The sequence below is a fragment of the Chiloscyllium plagiosum genome, chromosome 27 (assembly GCF_004010195.1).
Source record: "Chiloscyllium plagiosum isolate BGI_BamShark_2017 chromosome 27, ASM401019v2, whole genome shotgun sequence".
NCBI lineage: Eukaryota > Metazoa > Chordata > Chondrichthyes > Orectolobiformes > Hemiscylliidae > Chiloscyllium > Chiloscyllium plagiosum.
Window position 1 is genome coordinate 34,594,073 of NC_057736.1, and position 23,828 is coordinate 34,617,900.

A 23,828-nucleotide genomic window follows, 5' to 3' on the forward strand; every position below is an offset into this window, starting at 1 on the left:
CAGCCTCACGTTGATTGTCCAGTCCCTTTGCCCCTTTACTAATGCCTGTGCCTTTAGGTATCTGGGCTCCAACTTCAGGAGATCTGTTTCTAATTATCTCATTCTTACTTCGCACCATTCTTGAACTAATTTCTTTCATCAAATATTTAGTCAATGACAGTTTGCTGGCACCAACCCAGGTAAAACTGCAATATTTTGAGTACAGATTGAGCCTGGTTGATGGTGTAATTTAGCATCTACTACTCAAAATAAAAGTAACCTTTAGCAAACTTAAGCTTGTTTTCATCATATCACTTTTTTCTTCTTAGATTATTGACTCCCTGCTGGTGTTCAGTCCCATTTGTGGCTGTTGATCTTTGATGGAACATTGTGAAGTGATTGCCTGAGAGCATTGGTCAATATTGACAAAGTCACTATTTTGAAAACATTTTACCTTTGACATATGCTGAAAATCAATTTATCCCTGACTTAACATGAATATACATTTCAGGGTAACAGTCTTTCTACAAATTTTAGATGACAGAGTAAATGCTTTTGTGAAACATTGGATCTAGCTCCAAACAAAATCACATGATTCACGAAGTCGTGTTCAACACTGTGGTCCTTGCTTCTGCTGCAGTCCTAATGGCAAGAGCTAAGTGATTAAACACACCTTGCTTTAATTTATTTCCCTCCAGATTACAAATGAGAAACAGATGGCTCTCACAAATTATTGCTAATGAAATGCTTGTCAGTACTGACAAACATCCTATTTTACAAAACAATAGTGTCCACATATTAAAAAACACAATTTTTGTTCAACTTCTCATTGCTAAACAAGTCCAATCAGTCACACACATGTGCTGTGGCCAATTGCACAGAAGGAATAATAGATTTAGTTATCAGAATGTGACAGAGTGATTTGTAAAAGCATATTCTCTGACCATCTCCTGTAAACAAGGCAATCTTGTGCTAAAATTATTTTGTATCAACCTATTGAATTTTTAACTAGGAAGTATATCATAATTAAGTTAGAAATTAGAGGAAAGAGAGTGTGTTAGAGGTTTGCGCATTAAATGGAATATTCACCATAGAAACCATTTGGCACAACAAGACTGTCCTGGTGTTTACGCTTTATTTAAGCCTCCACCCATCCTTCCTCATCTAAATCTATCAGTATTACCCTTCCCTTTTCTCTAATTTGCTTAGCTTGCTTCCCAGCACAGTGGCTTAGTGGTTAGTACTGCTGTTTCACAGCACCGGGGACCTGTATTTGGTTCAACCCGTGGGCGACTATCTGTGTGGAGTTTGTACCCTGCCATTGTGAATGCATGGGTTTCCTCCCACAATCCAAAGATGTGCAGGTTAGGTGGATTGGCCAAGTTAAACTGCCCATAGTGTCCAGGGATATGTCGACTATGTGGATTAACTATGGAAATGCAGGGTTGCAGGGATATTTTGGGGGGGTGGGGCTGCTGGATCTAGGTGGGATGATCTTCAGAGAGTTGGTGTGGACGCAATGGGCTGAACGGCCTGTTTTCACACTGAGGGATTCTATGATTACCGTTATATATAACAACGCTATTCACCCCAATTACTATCTGTAACAGCAATTGTCATATTCTCACCACTTGACTTTCCTGTCAAGAACCTCCCTTTGAATTCAATATTTGATTTGTAAACATTGCTTACAGGAGACATGAATACAAAGTGTTTTGTCTTGTATTCATCAGATAGGAAGCAATAATTTATGCATCATGAGAAGAAAGTGCTGATTGTTTAGATTAGGGTTAACATGAAAATGAATTCGGAACTGATAACTCATAAAGTTCAAACCAGGCAAGTTAACTGATTGGTAAGAGCCCTACCCACAGGAAGCAGCAGGGATTGGTTATTTTCTTCAGTGGAGAACATGCAATCTTTGGTCATATTGTTTGGGCTTGCAAATTACAGAGCCTTGTGTGTAAACAAATATAGCTTTGGCAAACTTGGTTGAATCACACAGCAAGCCCAATTTAATACATTTCTGGTTTAAATCAGAGCACATTTAGGATTATCCAATAAATGTGGTCCAATAGCAGAATCACATCTAATGTTGGAGATTTTATTCTAAGTTTTGCAAGCATGAGGTGATTGAGTACAATTGACATGCTACCTGTGTTGTTTGAAAGAGTCCACCGATCATTAGGACAAATGGCCTCAGTAACTGACATCACACCAGCATCGGAATTCATATTCCATTCCACTCATTTGTGTAGCAGGCAGAATATTTTCTTTTTGTCATGAAAGTAGTATCCTGTTAACAGAGGCTATCATTCATTTATTTACTGTGAAATGGCATTGTAAGACATCCACAAACAAACCAATGGGCAAATAGATTCAAAATAATCAAAGCCAATCTCAAAAAGTGCAGTCAATGTATGAGATGTTTCCCAAGGAGTACAATAACCATATATGATAAGATTGATAACTTGTTATTTTCTGCATAAAATAAATTTGTTTGCCCTCTTTGTCCTTTCATGTTTGTTTTTACGTCTCATGGTACCTGCTAACCATTTACATTTAAGAACATTTTTACAGGCAACAGGCCTGCTCATTGTATAGCAGTGTCATCAAACACCATAATGTGAGCAAGCGCACAGAGGGCTGAGGTGGGGATGGGGTTGACAATTGTTTTTGACCTACTGTGGAAATGGATTTCCCTCAATGTTATAGGAGAAATCTAGAAAGGTAGAATGGGGACAAATGACACTGACAAAACATGTTGGAGCTCTGATCACAGTACCACCCTTTACTGGTTCACCATATGCATTATGGTCATAAGTAATTTTAAACAATATATGTAAACTAGAATGTTGGTCAAACATCTGATGTATTACAGCTTTAATGCACAAAGGTCACAGCATTGTGATAATGATCCAGTTCTTTTGCTTGCAGACAGAACAGAGAAAAGCACAAATAGAAATTTGAACACTTGTAAAATTATTCCAAAAACTGCTGGAAATTGTAAGCTTATGCTTCATAATGTCTAAAAAGCAAAAGTATGCAAACATTGTCAATTCATTGTTTGCCAATTTATTTTATGTTTCCTTTTGTAGAGTAAGTAGCAGTAATATTTTCTAATATCTGAATGTACTGGAAACACTGAATAATTCAGTTAAAATTAGTTAGAATTATGACCAATGAATCAATGTTTGTAGTACTCTTTATTTCAACAATCTGATATAGAAAAAACAATCTTTAAGCAGAACCTAATTCTTGACTTTATGCTTCAGATGACTTAGTAAGTCCTTCATCACACTTATAGGTTAGGTCTGTGGTGATGTATTTTAACAGATTCTCATTTCTGGTAATCACACTTTCTTGGTTCTGTTACAGACAGAATGAGTATAATTCAGCACAGTTTTGGTTTTCTGATCATTCCTTAGACATGATGTGTAATCCATTTTTGCTCCACCTGTTTATAATGATTAACCATTGCTATTGGCACACTCTTTATATTTTACTTGGAGCGACATTCCAGTATTCTGACACACATCTGTGTTGTACTCTGCGCAGAGAGGCCGTGTGAAATAAGAGATGAACAATTACAAACTGGTGTTCCTTAATTAACACTTGGCAGTGGAATTGTTAATCTTATAAAAAATGTTAATAAAAACTTGCCAATCAACCTTTTTTCCAAAAAATTAATCATTTCAAGCTGTGTCGTATTCTCAGTACCCTGCATCTGTGCAGGGACCTGCCTGGGAATAGAGGCTGGGAAATCGAGTTGTCCAGAGGTTGTGCTGTAAAGCCGAGAAAATACACAGGTCACTCTCACATAACAGCTTGCAGCACTTTTGCAGTCAGAGCCAACAAGTTGGCCAATTGTTCTATCCTGGTACTGGAGAGTTCACAATGGAAACAGCAGGGAACGTGGAAACAGTAGGTTTGATTTTAGTGATCAAAAGATTAAAATCAAAAGATCTTGGAACTCATGCAAGGTTTGTTCTTTCTCTCTCACAAAAGGTGCTTATTTGTCTTTAACATCTTATGGGTATTGTTATGATATGCCACATAGGATGATATCCAATTTATGTGCTGTTAAGCATTCAAATAATGCACGTTCCACATTCAGTAGTATTTTAAAAATGCAGTGACCCCATATTGGAAGTAACAAGGGGGCTGGTATGCAGGCAAAAGTTAAATGATTTAAGAGAGTTAAAAATCACACAACGCCAGGTTATAGTCCAACAGGTTTACCTAAAAGCACCAGTTTTTGGAACTTGCAAATAAACTTGTTGGACCACAACCTGGCGTTGTGTGGTTTTTAACTTTGTACACCTAGACCAACGGTGGCTCCTCCACATCATGATTTAAAAGAGTGTAGCCAGATGCAACTATTCCAAGTGAAACTGTATTTTTTGGGGGAAGTTTGAATTTCATTCCATGTTTAATCATGATCATGACCTTCGTGTTTTCTCCCAATTTTTGACTTTTTGACTGATGAGAATCTGAGAAACAAAGTGCAATTGTCAGAGGCACAATTACCAATTTTAGAACTAGCTGTGCCCTACAAAAGCAACAATCTCTCAATACTGGATCACAGTTGAACTGGATAGGTTTCCTCAGTCCTTATACATGCAGTAGAAACTTTCACAGTAAATTGTCCAGCAGAGACTCATTGCAAAAGAATGAAGTGGCCAAGGCTTCATGCACTGAAAGATATTTAACCATGTTTTGATAAAGAGGTCCAGCATCAGGCTCTCCACATACAGCAGATTTAATCATCATTGTAATGAAGAAAAAGAAACAAAGATGTCAAAAGCACAGTGATACAAACAGCTGGGCATGCAGCAAATAGAACATATGTTAGAATGCAAGTCAGCAGTGACAGCCAACATACAATGGGATTTTTTTTTGGAACAAGCTGTACATGTTGGCTGCTGTAGTAACTAAGCCTACCCAGAAAACAGGCAGTCCCCAAAAATATGAATGAGGCACAGATGGGTAAACATAAGAATGTAAATATGCAAAGATCCCTTTTCTCTCAAAGACCTTACTAGGAAAGCACAACAAAATATGTTTTGCTCATTAAACAGTTAAACATATTACATTTACGCTATGGTTTGCTTTTGCAATGGTCTTATGCTTCAAAAGCTACTGAAGGAGAAAGCAGATGTGAAGCTTGATGCATTGGAGACAGCATTGAAGGCAGCTGACAAAGAATGAAGACTTTCAAATATACTTTGCCCTGAATCTAGATTATGTCAATGGGCAACACATTCTTTGCATCATTCGAGTTGAACAGGAGAAGTCCCGAGGGGATTTCCTATTTCATGAACTAGTTCAATGGCAAGTCACTTAATATTCTCCTTTCAGCTTTCCGCCGAGAGTGTCCTTGTCAATCTTTTCACCACTGAAGAAATGCAGCAAGGCTTTTTTTCAAAAAAAAATATTTTCTAGCAAACTGCAGGCTGGAGGTGCATAGCTATGGTGGCAAAGCCTTTAATATTTATATCCCACCAGTGTGTGCTAAACAATTTTTAAAAAACTGTAATCAGTGGTTGTGCGGCAGATGCAGAGTATCCCGTACATGCGAATGGCAAATTCCATGAGCTGTTCCAAAAAGCAATGCCGATGCATTGCTCAGAAACCTACAGGCCGGATCATCATTGTGGTGGACTTGAGGGAATAATGTGATCCTTTCCAGTAGTGCCACTTGATCCCATTAAAGCGAATTGTGTTCAACCCGCCTGAATAATACATGCCATTCAAGTTAGAAGGGCCACAGGCCTGAAACCACCATCCTGCAGACAAAAACAAACAAATAAAACAATGTTTACAGAGTATTCTTCATAATACCATAGGCAGAATATGAAATGATGTGGATAGGTGACTGTGGTTGCTTGTGTAGTGAATTCTTAATTTGGGCTATACCGCCTGGCAAATATTCCATTTAATTCATGGGCAGTGCAAAATTACCAATAATATTATTTTAGTTAACTGTCATGCATGCAACCCGCCTCCTCCCACCCTGCCCCAGGAACTGATTCAAAGATGTAGCTTTGGCAGAGGGGCAGAAACCATTGGCACGGTGAATCTATTCTTTAAAATTCATTAATAAGATGTGGACATTGTTGGCTAACCCAGAATTTATTGTCCATCCCTAATTGCTCCAGAGAGCCGTTAAGAGACACCAGTCTGGAGTCACATGTAGGCCAGACCAGATATAGATTGCAGTTCCCTTCCTAAAGGATACTAAAAAGTCAAATGGGGTATTCCTGACAATTGACAATAGATTCATGGTCTGCAATAGAATTTTAATTTCATATTACTTTTTTAGTTGAATTCAAATTCCACCATTTGCCATGGTGGAAGTCAACTCTGGCTTCCTAGTACATTACCTACCACTCGGCCATCACTTCCCCATTGAATAAGAGCCAAAGAACAATAGCAGCAAGAAAAAGTGTAGCAATTTAATGTGGAAATGTTAGAACTACAAAGATATCTTATCTGGGAGAAAACATATCAAGTTGCTCTGAAACTCAGCAGCAATTGTTACCTCTCACCATAGCACAATCCGCTATTCAGTATCTGCAGGTGCCACATCCTATTTGTGAGAAAGTATACACTCGTCATTTTCAGTAGGTGTACCCAGGAGTCGATCTAGCCACATTTTCATGCAGGGCAGGTTTGCTCTCATGAATGGGTAAAATTAGTGGGAAAATTGGATAACTAGCAAAACAAGAACAAATTCAACGGTGTTTTCTGGGATTGGTTGGATGTATGGAATGCATTGAGTAATGAGAGGTATGATGTTATGCATTTGGGAAATCCAAATAAAGCAAAGGAAAACATAATTAACAGGAAGGTATTGCTTCTAAGTTGTTTTTTCTTAAGTGCCTAACGGTAGCAAGCGCATGGGGAACACCATCATTTCCGAAATATATTGGTCATGAATTGGTTTAAGTGCATATTTACTAGAATGATTCTGAAGTTCACAAGGTTATACTCTGAGGACATTTGCACAACCTAGAGTTTAGAAGATTAGGGAATGATCGATATCGAGGTCTTTAAAATGATAGGGATTCAATTGAGTGGATACAAAGAAAAAAGTACCTTGATTTGTATGAAGTAGAAAAGAGATCATTGCAGAATATAAAGTAAAGCAAAGTCTCCATAATTCCAGAGGACTATAGGGCTGCTCTCTCATTAGAGAGAGATGACTGGTGATGGTTTAACCTGAGGGTCACCATATCTCAGGTGATGGATGAGATTGAAGAGATGAGACCTTCATGGTAATGTCAGCCAATACAAGAAATTGAATCCATGCTGTTGATGAAACTGCATCACAATCCAACCATCCATCTAAATTAGCTAAAATTGTATTTACCTACACAATATCAGGAATTCAACAGACCTAATTCTTTAAAGAATGATTCAAGTAATGACACATCATCAATTTTCTCATGTTGATATTTTAGAGCTAAGAGCTCACAGTAAACTCAAACTTAGAGGCATCTAGTAATAGAGTTCTCATTTCCTTATTGTTTAATAAGTCTTAAAGCCAGGACTAGCTTTACTGGTTTTACACATGGCGAAAAATAATAATTTATGATGCTGGGAAAGGTCCCTAACATTGGTTTTATGAACAAGACAGAGAAAAGACTACAAACTTTACATTCTGAAAGACTTTATAAACTGAGAAATATTGGATCCAGTTGAAAGTAGGAACTCAAGATGATCGTTTGATGGGTCATAAAGACTTTCTCCCGATCAGGAACAATTGGGCTGCCAGAAATGCGGACAAGATAACTGCTCAAAATTTCATGTCAGACAGTCATGCCACAAAATGGTGCTTTGAAATCAGTCAAAAAATGTGGTGCTGGAAAAGCACAGCAGGTCAAGCAGCATCTGAGGAGCAAGAGAATTGATGTTTTGGGCATAAGCCTTTCATCAGGAAGAACTTATGCCCGAAAGGTCGATTCTCTTGCTCGTCAGATACTGCTTAACCTCCTGTGCTTTTCCAGTACTACACTGTTTGACTCTGATCTCCAGCATCTGCAGTCCTCAGTTTCTCCTACTAGTTTGAAATGACCATGGTAATCTTCTAAATTATAGAAATGGTTCTTAAATCCAGTTTTCAGCTGGAGATCTTTTCTTAACATTACTTTCACATCTTAAATGGACACTGGAACCTGGGAAGTAAATAGTTTAAATTTTTAGAGGGGAATATTAAAATAGAAGAACAAAATGACAGTACAGAATCCCCACAGCATGGCAACAGGCTATTTGACCTATCACCTCCATCCCCAACCCCATTCACCTATTGTACTCTTTGCTACCTTCTCCCCCGCGTCCCCATTTATCTCTCCACCCTGGAGGCTTCTTACCTCTATTCCTGATGAAGGGCTTTTGCCCGAAACATCAATTCTCCTGCTCCTCGGATGCTGCCTGACCTGCTGTGCTTTTCCAGCACCACTCTGATCTAAACTCTGGTTTCCAGCATCTGCAGTCCTCACTTTTGCCTATTTGGCCCATCAAGTCCACCTCAAACGTCCAAGGAGTATCCCACCAGACCCAGCCCAGCACCATGTAACCTTGCATTTCTCACAGTTAACGCACTGAACCTACACATCCCTGAACACTATGGGTATTTTGGCACAGCCAATCCAGCTAACTTGCATGGCTTTGGATTTTGCTTGTAACAAGATATTACAATAAGCTTATAGCAGCTCACAAATAAAGGGCTTTCATGAAGTGATTTTGGAAAATCTAACCTTTATTTGTCAGCAAAGGTAAACTTAAAAATTATACTTTTTGGCTAGAAGAGCAATAAGCACAAAATATTCAGCTTGCTGCAGATTGTGCTTGCTTGTAAAGCTCTTATTGCAGTACTTGAAGCCACACAAAAGCAATCAACAGTAGTCCTCAAATAGAATATAACCTTTTACAACACTGGGTAAAATTGTTACTGATGCTATCTGAATGTGAAAAGATGAATGACCCAAGAAGCATTTGATCGATCATATCCGTGAATTGATATACAGAGAATCACAGATAAGTCTTTTTTAGGATTTTGAAGGTTGGAGAGTTACAGTAGACAGGATGATAGTTGAATTAATTCCTGTGATGCTGTTTTTCCAGTAGATCATTTCTTAGCTATAGGAAAGATATAGGAGCAAAGATATATTAGAGAGATATAGGAGCTAAGAGAAGGAAAAAGTGCCTGAAGAGCAAACTTTGCCTTTATTTCGAAATAAAAAGATTTCAGAAACAGAATTACAAAAATAGAAGACAATGAAAACAAGGTAAACATATTTTCATTGTACTGGCTCATTTTCCAATATAAATCTATTTCTGCTGGCATTGCAATGTTGCCATTATTAAATAATGTTAGCATGAGCTAAACACTTCAACTGTCCACAACTTCTTAAAATTCTTTTACAGAATCTAAGTTCTCTGGCAAGACCAGTACTTGTTGGACCTCCCAAATTGCTCTTGAATTGTAGGACTTGTTAAACCATTTTAGTGGGAAGGTAAGAGTCAACAGCATTGCTGCGGGTCTCCTTCACACATACAATGCCATACTCTCATCCTAATCACTATTAAACCACTAGAGCACACACTTTACCTGCCATTAGCTATATCCCATCTATTATTCACTACTACTTTGCCCCCACTGGCCATTGTAGACCTACATCTTGTCATTGTCTGATTGGGAGCAACACATACACACGAGCAATCAGACAATTCCAAACAGTCAGCAAATAAAATTCATGGAGGCTGCAGTGTGCCCCACAAAGCAAATCGACTCTCCAATGAAGACCAGTGGCTATTTCAGATTCTATAATTTTCTGCTGCACACAGATGTTATCTACTGGAACCTGCTATCAATGAGGTGGTGTGTGACAGCCGACCTAGCAGAGCACTGTCCGGGACAAGGAGAACTTCCTCCTCCGTAGTGTCCTTGGAAGACTGCTCCCAATACCTCTGTTCCTCAGTACGTTGCCTCATTGTGCAGCACACTAGCATGATATGCACAATCTGTCTGGACTATTGTGAAGCCCCCCTCTCCTACACCAGTCCATGTAGCAGAACTTTCCATAGCCCCATTGTCTGCTCTACTCCAGCATGAACAAAGCCTATGCAGCATTGTATCTGTTCTCTGCATTACTCAGACGGTCACAGATCACTTGAAAATGAATAGAATGGAACTCTTTCCTATTGATCAATTCTGCAGTGTTGTGCTATGCCCTTCTCAGTGTGTACAGTCCATGCCACCCTGCACCTGGGAAACCTCAACTATGTTCTTGAATCGCACTGCCCAAGGTTTAGCATTGACCTTCTTACAGAGGAACAAATTGAACCATCGCAATTTTGCTCAGATGGTATCGGTTATCACCCTGATGCATTTGTAGGTGCATGACTGAGAGATGCCACACAGGTTATCCGTCATTTCCTGAAAGAAGCCAGCCACAGAGAAGTGTAGAATAGCCATAACCTTCACCACCTCCAGGAAAGGATGGCCTCCTACTGCTGCACTCTTCAAGTGTCTCTCCAGCATCTAGCACAGCTTGGGCACAGTGTCCTAGGAAAGAGGATGCCTGTAATGAAACTGCGCCTCATTCAACCTCAGCAACAGGATTTGGGTTTAGAAAACTCTGGGCCTCCTGTGGACCCCACACATTCTGAGGGGCTCTGTCACTACATCATCTGGTTGAGCTGTGTTCTCCTCTTGGTCTGCTGCTACTGAACTTGCTGTCAGGCCTGCATTTGCCTTCAACTTCTTAGGAAGATACCCACAGTGACTGCCAGCAGCTGGTTTCATGACACTTGATGACAATGATCTTTGTTGGGAACATAAAGAGTAAAACAGGTTCTGACCTCCATCAGACGTCAGTGGTAACATCCCTTGCGGTTGAAGGCTCAGCTCACTTCTCCAGATAATGGGATATTCAACACCTTGATGGACAAGCACATAGAATCATCGAATTCTTACAGTGAAGATAAAGGCCATTCGGCCCATCAAGCCTGAACCAACACTCCAAAGGGAATCCCACCCCATTCTCACAATCCCACATTTCCCATGGCTAATCCACTTAGCATGCTCGTCCTGGACACTACAGGGCAATAAAGCATGGCCACCCAACATACACACCTGAGCACTGGCAGAAATCCACTCAGACACCGAGGGAATGGGCAAACTTCACACAGATAGTCATCAGAGGCTGGAATCAAACCTGGGTTCCTGGGGCTGTGAGGCCCATGCCATTGAGCCGCTGCGCTGCCACATGTACCAGAGATGTGGCTCATTCCTGTTCTTAAATATCTTGGCCTCCTCCTGAGTTTCTTGATATTATAGATGTCCATCTTTAGCCCAGTTGATTTATTCCATACTTTATTGTGAAACAGCTGAAGATGCTGTGTACAACAAAAGTGATAGACCCTGACAACATACCACCCATCCATCATATTGAAATCTTGTGCCCCAGAGTTGGCCTAGACCCTAGTCATGTTTTTTTCTAGTACAGCTACAACACTGCCATCCTATTGAGAATACTTGTTCTATTTGAATAAGCCAAACACAGCCCAATCTGTTCTCTTTCATGAGCAAAATAATGGAGGTTGTCATCAACAATGCCATTGAATAGCACTTACATTCCAAGAATCTGCACATCGATAACCATCACGGGTTCCATCATGGCTATTTGGCTTCTCAATGTATTATATTCATACAAACATGGACAAAGGAGCTGAAATCAAGAGATGAGGTGAACACTACTGTCCTTGGCAAGATGGCAGCAATTAACTTAGATGCCCTAGCAAAACTGAAGTCAATATAATCGGGGGATGATTTTCCAATGATTGGAATTACACTAGCACAAAGGGAGATGGTTCTATCTGTTGGAGCTCAGTTATCTCATCCTCAGGATTTCACTGCAGGAATTTGTCATGGCTGTATTTTAGACTCAGTGAATTGCTGCTTCATTGATAAATTTCCCTTGATCTTAAGGTCAGAAGTAGGGACATTGGCTGATGGTATGCCCAATGTTCCGAAGAAGCTTTGAAATGAATTCCACAATTTACAAATTCTGCTAGTTATATTACACAACAATCTTCTCGAAAGATATTTGACAAAAGTAAACAAAGAGGTCACTGATTGTGTCCTAAACCATAGGACAATAGTCTGTTTGTTGCAAACATATTCCTGTTTTCCTTTCAGCCTTATTCCTGTTTTACGATAATCTGTCTTCTCATCTAATGTCACAGTAAGCAACTTTGTGTGTTTGGCTTCACCACCTATGAGAATGAGCACAAATAGTAAATATATCACCAGCGTTCCTGAGTTTTATTCATATATGAAAATAGTATGCGAAATATGGAATTATTTGTATGGATGAGCAACTGGCTAATGCTCACACCGAAAAATGTCACTTGGAGTAGAGTCAGAAAGACAGCAACTTCATGGAAGCCTGAATTGAAAGGGATAGGAAAGGGCTTGTTCATTGCTTATTGTTCTTGCCTCAAAAACTCTTCACAAGAAGATGTTTATGCAGCATCGTTCAAGATATCAGGACATCCCAAAGTAACTCCACAAAGTGTTGTAGTCTGGAATTGCAGCAGTTACTGTTCACACGGTTCAATGCGTTAATGATGTAATGACAGTATATTTTGTTTGGTACTGTTTGAGGAGATTGTGGAGAAATCTTTATTCTTTCATGGCATGTGTATATCTCGGGCAACAAACACTTGTCTTACCAATCAGGTTTTGCTTGCCACACCACATCGCTGAATATTTGGAGTCAAAGGGTCAGAATGTCCGATTTCCTTTCTAAAAGGACGTGAGGAAGCAGGCTTCTCTTTAGAACAATCAATGATAATTGTCACTGCCGTGATAATTGATAATAGTGTTATATATTCCAGATTTATCAATTGAGTTTAATTCCTACCAGCTGATGCTGTGGGATCCGAACTCAAGTCACTAAAGCATAGACTGGAACTCTAGAATATTAAGATGACATCATTGTCTCCCATACAATACTGCTCTTCTCCAAAATTGTGCCTTGGGACTTTGTAGATATTTTTCATCATACAGTGTCAGAGTGATAGAGATGTACAACATGGAATAAGACCCTTCAGTCCAACTCTTCTATGCTGACCAGATATCCTAAATTGATTTAGTCCCATTTGCCCGCATTTGGTCCATATCCCTCTAATCTTCATATATTATTCATATAGCCATTCAGATGTCTTTTAAATGTAATTGTGCCAGCCTTCATAACTTCCCCTGGCAGCTCATTCCATATACACACTACCCTCTGCATGAAAACGTTGACCCTTAGGTCCCTTTTAAATCTTTCCAACCTATGCCCTCTAGTTTGGACTTCCCCACCCTGGAGAAAAGACCTCTTCTATTTCATGCCCCTCATGATTTTATAAACCTCTATATGGTCATCCTCAGCCACCAAAGCTCCAGGGAAAACAGCCCCAGCCTATTCAGCCTCTCCCTTTAGCTCAAACTCTCCAACCCAGACAACATCCTTGTAAATCTTTTCTGAACCCTTTCAAGTTTCACAACATCTTTCCGATAGGAAGGAGACAAGAATTATATGCAATATTCCAAAAATGGCCTAACCAATGTCCAGTACAGCCGCAACATGAATTCCCAACTCCTATATTCAATGCACTGACCAATAAAGGCAAGCCTTCTTCACTACCCTGTTTATCTGCGACTCCACTTTGAAGGAAATATGAACCCGCACTCCAAGGTCTCTTTGTTCAGCAACACTTGCCAGGCCCTTGCCATTAAATATATAAATCCTGCCCTGATTGCCTTTCCAAAATGCATCACCTCACATTTACCTAAATCTGCCACTCCTCAGCCCATTGGCCCACCTGATCAAGATCCCATTGTACTCTGAGGTAACTTTCTTCATTGTCCACTATACCATCAATGTTGGTGTCATCTGCAAACTTACTGACTATGCCTCCTATATTCACATCGAAGTCATTTATATAAATGATGAAAAGCAGTCAATATGTTCAGAGATGTTATGACATACATCTGGAGCGAGTGGGACTTGAACCCATTAGAATTAATGTCACCACTACTGTGCTAGAAGAGCCCTCCCCAGGGCATTGTAAACAAAGCTGAGTTGGTGGGCAAGGCATGAATTTAACATCTTGTCAGCAAGAGAAACTTTCAACATGTAGCAGGCCTTCGGTAGTATACTGATGTGCCAGCCGAGACATTTTCCTTTAAGTGAGACTGAACTAGAAACCTTCTAACTTAGAGACAGAACCTGTGTTCAAATTGCACTTTTCTTGGCTACTGGTGGCTTCTTGAGATCTTGAGAAGAGAAAAATGGCTTCTGCACATGCCATTTAGGAATCTGCTTCAATTCAGTTTGACAGATACAGAAGGAGGCTTTTCAAAAATCAAAAAAAAAGTCAAAGCTGGAGGAACAGGAGCCAGCAGTTGAGAACAGGAATGTACTTGATCAGATATCAGATCAGAAAGGAATAATTGTAGTGACTCTGCCAGATTTTTCACATACAGCTGCAAGTCCCTGGTGCATGTCTCATTGTCAGCTCCCAAATATTCTTTTGCTGTATAAGCTATCTGCACTGCCTTCCAGTGCTGGTGGGAATGTTTAATCTGGCAAACATCAGGAGAGTTAGGAACAGTTGAATTTGCAGCTGTTTATTTGGTTTACTGCTTTGATAATCAATCCAAATCTGAGGTACTATACTAAACATCTATTTGCACAGAAACACCTGTGAAATGGGACTTTGAAATATAAAAACACAGTTTTACATTGTTAATTACTTGTGCCAGAATAGTACATGTGTTTGTATTTAATTAGCAACACAAAATACTGGAAATCTAAAACAAAACAAAAGGGAATAAATGACAGGAAAGTTTAACTTGTCTTTTATCTTTACAAATTTGAATTTTTGTGCCATTTCTAACATTTTATTGCTGTGTCAAATTATCAACATTTTTGTAAGTCTTCAATGTAATACATGTACATAACTTTGAATTTTGTGTTTGTATGTACTCATGAATTAACTTTATTTGAAGAAGAGCTTTTTTCTCATTACAATAGCAGCTATACACTCCTTAACATAGAAATTATTCCAGTGTATTTACTAGATAAAGAGATATAGCAACTGACAGAGCTTTGATTCAATGCATGGTTTACAGTTGTAGCAGAAGAAAATGATGATGAGAGCATCCAGTACACAATTTGGCTGCTGTTTTTTCCACATTATACCAGACTCGACATTTAACAGCTTTTCATTGTTAATGAAGCCCTTTGGGACCTTTTGCTCTTTAATAGGAACCAGAGACTGAACTAGTCAAAGCAGCACATTGATTAGCATCACATTCACAAACATTCACTCTCTCCATTACTGATACTCAGTAACAACAGTGTGTACTATCAACAGGATGCACTCCAAAATCCATGAAAGCCCCTGAGATAACACCTTCCAGAACTATGACCACTATCATCCAGAAGGACAGGGGTAACAGTAACAAGGGAACATCAACAACTGCAAGTTCCCCTTCAAAGCCATTCACTGTTTAGACTTGGAAGTACATTGTTCTTCCTCCACTGTAGCTGTGTCAAAATCTGAAATTCCCTTCCAGATTGTGTTGTGAGTCTACCTACCCCACATGAACTGCAGCAGGTAAATAGGTATGGGCAATAAATACTGGCCAGTCAGTGACACTGATCTCCTAATGAACAACAAAAAAATACAAATAATCACACAAATGCTATGACTTCAAGAGCAAGTGAGAGGTTAAGAGCTCTGGTGAACAATTCACTTCCTAATTCCCCAAAGCCTGTCTCCTTTGTGCAAGACTCAAGTCCATTGTATAATGGAATACTCTATGCTTATCTAGATGAATGTGGTCCCAGCAACACTCAAGAAGCTTGACACCATCTCAACACTTTAGGCTGTTTGATTGGCATCCCATCCATGAACTTCAATAATTACTCCCAACTTCGCCAAAGCACGGCAGCAGTTGTATGTACCATTCACAAGATATATTGCTCCAACTCACTGAAAATCTTATGACAACGCTATCCAAGCTTTTGATACTTACCTTTAAAAGGACAAAGACAATAGGTACCACAACCTGGAAGCTCGCTTCAAGGCACAGTCCATCCTCACTTTGAAATACATTGGCAGTCCTTCAGTTTCTTTGGATCAAAGTCTTGGAAATTCCTTGTTGCCATAACAATGGGACTGCAATAATTCAAGGAGATGGCAGTCTACCACCTTCTCTAACGTAACTCAAGATAAACAATAAATGATAGCTGAGCGAACAGTACTTTCAGGTAAAGCCTTCAATTCAGAATTGGTATAAAACATCGGAGAAGCAGCGTGAGCCAGTAAATAAAATAAAATGTCATACTTGGGTTGGGTTACAATGTCCTTAAAACAAAGAAGGGCAGACCTGGTTTAAGGTTCAGTGGGTAGTAGCAATTTCAGAGCTCTTTGAGTAAAACTAAAAATCCCTGGCAGGAAAGGTGAAACATGGAAGTCATAGCAAAAAACGGATTAGTTTGGGAAAGATTGAAGTTAGGAAAGAGGTACGTACCATTCACAGTGAGCATTGCTGCCATAATAAATGCTCACCATGATGTATGGCTACAGTGACAAAGTTAAGAGCCATGGATTTCATTTATACTCAGGCCAGGGCTTAGGACATCAGAGAGTAAATTAAATATGACAAAAGGAGAATTTCAAAAGATACTGAAGGCAGGGTCTAACAGAAAAATAAAGTTAGAAGACTTTTTACAAAGTGATAAGAAAGCAAGAGCAATAATTCAAGACAATGATTTTGGTGGGATGGCTTATTAAGACCAGAACCATTGAATGTATTTGGAAAATTGTAGGAGTGTGTGCACTGTGTTTTAGCCTGTGAAATGTGAGGAAGAGTCCATTTTGTTGCAAAAGAGCAGGAAGGCTTCATCTTGGAAACTGCCAATTAAATCACAAAAATCCTGGAAGACCCTCAGTAATCAATAGGGATACAGCATTGTTATTTCAGAGGAATGAAAGTTTATTAGAGGAAGATAATATAATTTTATAAAAACGAACCTAGTGTTTTAAAAGCATTAGAATACAGTAATCCAAACTGCATAGTTTAAAAGTTTGTAAAACTTGTAAAATTTGAACAGCCCTTCTATTTACAGAAATAGAAGTCTTCCAAAGACAGATTAATCCAATATTGACTTTCTGCAAGATTAAAAGCTTTAATGGCCAAAATGTAACAGCATATAGGCACTGGAGAATAACAACAGCTTTCTTCAAGATGTTCTGATGTTTTTCAAGCATTGGACAATTATTTTATCTGGGATCAAATACAATGTTTGAAAGAGCATGATTTAACAGAAGAGTTCAGCATGCAGGGAACCTGGAGGTAATTTTATTAATCATCTCCACAGATTAGTGGAAACTATGACTATGGAGTTTTGAAATCAGAATTCATAAGATACAGCATTGTTATTAGAATTATTCATGACAATTTGGCTAAATGATCACAGTCCAAAGACTCTGCAGGAAGCTATTTGAGTTGTGTTGGGAGCATGCAATTAAATTCTGAACAAGGAACATGCAATTAAATTCTGAAAGGACTTTACCATATGGGCATAACAGAATCCATAATGTTTAAACACAGGTTAATGGAAAGTGTAGGCCAAACAGGAGATACTAAAAGCCAGTCTCAGCACTGTGGAACAAAAGCCTCATAAGCTTAAGTAGTGCTCAATTATGACAAAGGAATACCATGTCTGGGAAAATTAAAGATCACTTCTGAAGATGTGTTGAAGGAGGAAGCAATTTCAGAGCAGCAAAAAACAAATGTTTACTTATACAAACATGTTAATGCAAAAGAGCTATCACTATCAGGAAAGACAACCAAGACACATTTAGAGGAAATTGGTATTCAACCAATTTGAGCTTGGCAGAACCTGATTATGGCAATGGATATCTCATCAGTGTTAACAGTTAGGCAGAGATGAGTGCCACAGTCTTAACAGATTGAATACCATGGTTGAAAATAATGGAGGTAGCAGTATTCAAAAATGAAATGACATGGCATAGCTCTCAATATTAAAGACATGCAACAAGGTACTCTGTCACACAAAAAAACTGAGAGAATTACCAATGTATTTATAATTCACAATCAACACTTCTCATTTCTGAGCCTGATGCATGTCTTGACCTCAATATTCTTGCAACAGCACAAGTTCAACTCATTCCAAGGGAATAACTGGTCCAGGAACAAACTATTGCCAAACAACCAGTCAAGTGCAAACCAATAGAAAAATACATTCTGCTCAACTGCTCAGTGACCATCAAGTCAAAAACTGCTGAAACAAATTTGACAAGAATGAAAGCATGACGAAGAATGTACTGTCATTCACCAATATTGCACTGAAGGATCAAAACTCAAGTGAATTAGCTGGGAATAAATACATTGAGCACCAACAGCAAGACAAAATCATAGATGACTTATTGCCATATGACCAATGAGTGGTGGCCTGGATCTTCTGATGGCCGGACAGTCATTGTTTCAAAGTAAATGGGAGTAGCACAAAGAGACCCTGTAGAATCCCCATCATTGCAAATTCCAAATAAATTGCCCAAGAAATTGAATATTATGCTGAGCAATCTCTCCATGCTTGGACTATCTGAAGGCCTGTGTTTAAATTGGAGAATTCAGAGGATTCCAATGAAATTAAGTAAACGATTACTAAGAAAATGTTAGACCATTAAATATATAGTTACTCAATAATTTTTCAACTGACATCATGTTTATCTCATACATCCCACAATATACCTACCCCAGACCACCTACACTCCTCAGATGTTGATTTGGCATGTTCTCTGGGACCTGAAATCATTGCCCCAACCTGGATCCAATACTCTGCTTCTCTGCTGCAGATCTGCCACTATCCCCTTCTCCCCCTCCAGAAACAATCTGTCTTTCCCTCACCCCCAGAGGACTTGGTCTCCCTGGAGACAGCTCACCCTTCCCCACTCTGAACACAATCTGCCCACTTTCCCTCCTCACATCCCCAGGACAAACATTCACACCATCTCCCTTTGTGGATCTTCCACTTTCTGGATCTTTTTGTGCTGTGTACCTGCAACTATTTCCTTCACTTTGGGCTTGCCCTAACTTTACTCATTCTGTACCCAATCTGTCTCCGACTTTACCCGTGAAACCCAACATTCCGTTTCAACCACTGTCAAGCTCAACTGCCCTAGAACATAACATCCATCCACCCCAGCTCCGCTGGAGCCAATATCAACCACCCACCTCACCGAAGTAAACATTCTCAATTGTCTGGCCTCCTTATTATCTTACACCTTGACACATTTTCAGCCTAGAAATCTACCATTGACCATTTGGCATCATACCTACCTGGCATCTAACTCAGGAATATACCCCATGTGACACTTTACCTACCTGACACCCTAACCCCTAGCTATTTTGGCACTCTATCCAACCTGGCATCCTACTTATCTGGCATGTTAACCAGCTGCCCTAACCACACACTTACCTTATTTATTTATCATCTGACTGCAGTGGTTACAATTCAGAATAGAGCAGCTGAATGTTGTGATAATTGAGTGTGTTTTCTTTCTCCTGACAGTTCTGCAAGCAGTCCACTTACTCCAGCTTCCCTTTGAGATGATGTTTATGGAAAAGATACACTGGAGACTCATAGTGTAAGAAATCACAAATGAAATTCAAGATCTCATAACTCATTGTGAAATCTATAATGACACAAGATTGTCAGGATTGGAAAACAGTTGTATTTTATTTTAAACAAAACAATGAGATAATAGACACCAGACAATGTATGCCAGAAAATGGAGATTATGAGAAAATAAATGCGAGTTCATTGAAAGAACCTATTCGAGAACATTGGGACAGACTGAATTTGTGAAGACAGAAACTTTTGGGGAAATGGGGTAATGGTAAACATAATTGTAAACAAATGTTTGAATTTATCAATGTTAATTGGGAGAGAAAAAGAACAAAGAACAAAGAACATTACAGCACAGGAACAGGCCCTTTGGCTCTCCAATCCTGCACCGACCCAGATCCTCGATCTAAACCTGTCGACTATTTTCCAAGAATCTGTATCCCTTTGCTCCCTCCCTATTCATGCATTTGTCTAGGTACATCTTAAATGACGCAATCGTGCCTGCCTCTACCAGCTCCACTGGCAACGCATTCGAGGCACCGAACACCCTCTGTGTGAAGAAATTTCCACGAATATCTCCCCGAAACCTTTCCCCTCTCACTTTGAACTCGTGACCCCTAGGAATTAAGTCCCCCACTCTGGGAAAGAAAAGCTATACCTGTCATGATTTTGTAGACCTCAATCAGGTCCCCCCTCAAACTCTGTCTTTCTAATGAAAATAATCCTAATCTACTCAACCTCTCTTCATAGCTAGCACCCTCCATACCAGGCAACATCCTGATGAACGTCGTCTGCACTCTCTCCAAAGCATCCACATCCTTTGGTAATGTGGTGACCAAAACTGTATGCTGTCTTCCAAATGTGACTGAACTAAAGTCTTATACAACTGTAACATGACCTGCCAACTCTTGTACTCAATACCCTATCTGATGAAGGAAAGCATCCCGTGTGCCTTCTTGACCATTTTATTGACCTGCATTGCCACCTTCAGGGAACAATGGACCTGAACACCCAGATATCTCTGTACATGAATTTTCTCCAGGGGTTTTCCATTTAGCAAATAGTTCACGCTTGAACTGGATCTTCCAAAATGCATTACCTCGCATATGCTTGGATTGAACGCCATCTGTCATTTCTCCGCCCAACTATCCAATCTATCTATATTCTGCTGTATTCTCTGATAGTCCCCTTCACTATCTGCTACTCCACCAATCTTAGTGTCAACTTGCTAATCAGACCACCTATGCCTTCCTCCAGATCATTTATGTATATTACAAACAACAGTGATCCCAGCACAGATCCCTGTGGAACGCCACAGGTCACTGTTCTCCATTTTGAGAAACTCCTTTCCACTACTATTCTGTCTTCTCTTGCCAAGCCAGTTCTTTATCCATCTAGCAAGTACACCCTGGACCCCATGTGACTTCACTTTCTCCAACAGCTTATATGGGAAACCTTATCAAATGCTTCACTGAAGTCCATTTATATATCATCTAAAACACTTCTTCAAAGAATTCTATTAAGTTGGTAAGACGTGACCTTCCCTGCACAAAATCATGTTGCCTTTCACTGACAAACCCATTTTCTTCCAAATGGAAATAAATCATATCCCTCAGTATCTTCTCCAGCAGATTCCCTACCACTGACATCAGGTTCACCTGTCTATAATTACCTGGTTAAACAAGGGAATAACATTAGCAATTCTCCAATCCACCGGGACCTTACCCATGTTTAAGGATGCTGCAAAGATGTCTGTTAAGGCTCCAGCTATTTCTTCGCTCGCTTCCCTCAGTAACCTGGGAGAGATTCCATCGGACCTGGGAACCTGTCTACCTTATGCCTCTTAGAATATCCAACATGTCCTCCTTTCTTATGCCAACTTGACCTAGAGTAATCAAAAGTCTATCCCTAACCTCAACATCCATCATGTCCCTCTCCTCGGTGAATAACGATGCAAAGTATTCATTAAGAATCTCACCCATTTTCTCTGACTCCATGCAAAACCTTCCTCCTTTGTCCTTGAATGGGCCAACCCTTTCTCTCATTACCCTCTTGTGCCTTATATATGAATAAAAGGCTTTGGGATTTTCCTTAACCCTGTTTGCTACAGATGTCTCATGACCCCTTTTAACCCTCTTAAATCCTCATTTCAGATTCGTCCTACATTCCTGATACTCTTCCAAAGCTTCATCTGTCTTCAGTTGCCTAGACCTCATGTATGCTTTCTTTTTCCTCTTAGCCGGTCTCATAATTTCACCTATCATCTATGGTTCCCTAATCTTGCCATTTATACCCCTCATTTTCACAGTAAAATGTCTCTTCTGCACTCCTTGAAACTCTCTTTAAAAGCGTTCTACATATCAAATGTGGTTTTACCTTCACACAGCTGCTCCCAATCTACATTCCCCAACCCTTGCAGAATTTTGGTATAGCTGGCCTTCTCCCAATTTAGCACACTTCCTTTAGGACCACTCCTGTCTTTGTCCATGAGTATTCTAAAACGTACGGAATAGTGATCACTATTCGCAAAGTAATCCCTACTGAAACTTCAAACACCTAGCTGGGCTCATTCCCCAACACCAGGTCTCGTATGGCCCCTTCCTGAGTTGGACTATTTACATACTGCTCTAGAAAACCTTCCTGAGTACTCCTTACAAATTCTGCTCCATCTAGACCTCGAACACTACGTGAATCCCAATCAATGTTGGGAAAATTAAAATCTCCCATCGTGCTATGAGGCAGCAGTGCTAACCACTGTGCCACCGTGCCGCCCACGGGAGTAATCAAAAGTCTATCCCTAACCTCAACATCCATCATGTCCCTGTTTATATATTCTATGTTTATGTAATCTGTTTATATATTTGTACCTCTATCTCACGCTCGCTGTTGGGAGGCCTGTAGTACAGCCCCAACATTGTTACCGCACTCTTCCTATTTCTGAGCTCTGCCCATATTGCCTCACTTCTCGAGTCCTCCATAGTGCTCTCCTTCAGCATAGCTGTGATATCCCCACTGACCAGTAATGCAACTCCTCCAGCCCTTTTACCTCCCTTTCTATCCTGCCTGAAGCATTAATATCATGAGATATTTAGTTGCCAATCATGCCCTTCCCTCAACCAAGCCTAAGTAATAGCAATAACATCATACTCCCAGGTACTAATCCAAGGCCTAATTTTTTTTAAGGTTAGATTCCCTACAGTATGGAAACAGGTCATTTGGCCCAACCAGTCCACACTGAAACTTTGAAAAGTAACCAACCCAGACTCATTCCTCTAACTATTGCATCAAACACTATGGACAATTTAGCAAGGCCAATTCAGCTGGTCTGCACATGTTTGGATTGTGGGAGGAAACCAGAGCACCCAAGGGGAATCACATACACACACAGGGAAAATGAGCAAATTTCACACAGTCGCCCAAGAGTGGGATTGAACCCAGGTCCCTGGCGCTGTGAGGCAGCAGTGCTAATCACTGAGCCACCATGCTACCCTGCATTCATCTGTCTTACCTATCACCCTTCTTGCATTAAAACAAATGCACCTCAGACAATGCAATCTTCGTCTGCTCCATGCCTATTCTTACCTTTAGTCACGCTGACTTCTTTATCTAGTTTCCTTACAAACTTTAATTACTACCTCCTTCCTGCCCACTAACCTCCTCATTTGGTTTCCATCCTTCTTCTACATTAGTTTAAACCCTCCCAACAGCGTTAGCAAAAGCACCCCCAAGGACATTGGTTCAGTCCTGCCCAGGTGCAGGTACTTCCAATTTGTAATAGTCGTCCCTTCCCCAGAACCTATCTCAATGTCCCAAAAATCTGAACCTTTCCCTCTGACACCATCCCTCAAGCCACACATTTATCCTGCCTATTCTGTCATTTCTACTCTGACTAGCATGTAGTAATCCTGAGATTACTACCACTGAGGCCCTACTTTTTAACTTGGCTCCTAACTCCCTAAATTCTGCCTATAGGACCTCATCCTGATTTTTATTTATATCATTGGTGCCTATATGCACCATGACAACTGGCTGTTCACCCTCCCCATTCAGAATGTCTGCAGCCGATTTGGGGGGGGGAAGCATTGGGAATAGCAAAGAAGTTTGTGGGGAAACATTGCATAGAGT

At 39.9% G+C, this 23,828-nt stretch overlaps 1 protein-coding gene across 2 annotated transcripts in view; it reads right to left on the reverse strand.

The window, feature by feature from the left end:
- Positions 1-3,166: 3,166 nt before the first annotated feature.
- The window catches only part of angpt2b (angiopoietin 2b), a 247,463-nt gene continuing 226,801 nt past the window's right edge, over positions 3,167-23,828 (reverse strand). For both annotated transcript variants that reach the window (XM_043717869.1, XM_043717870.1), the window contains one exon: positions 3,167-5,768. In XM_043717869.1, the coding sequence (XP_043573804.1) occupies positions 5,608-5,768 (161 nt within the window). In that variant the 3' untranslated portion in view covers positions 3,167-5,607. The remainder of the gene's footprint in view (positions 5,769-23,828) is intronic.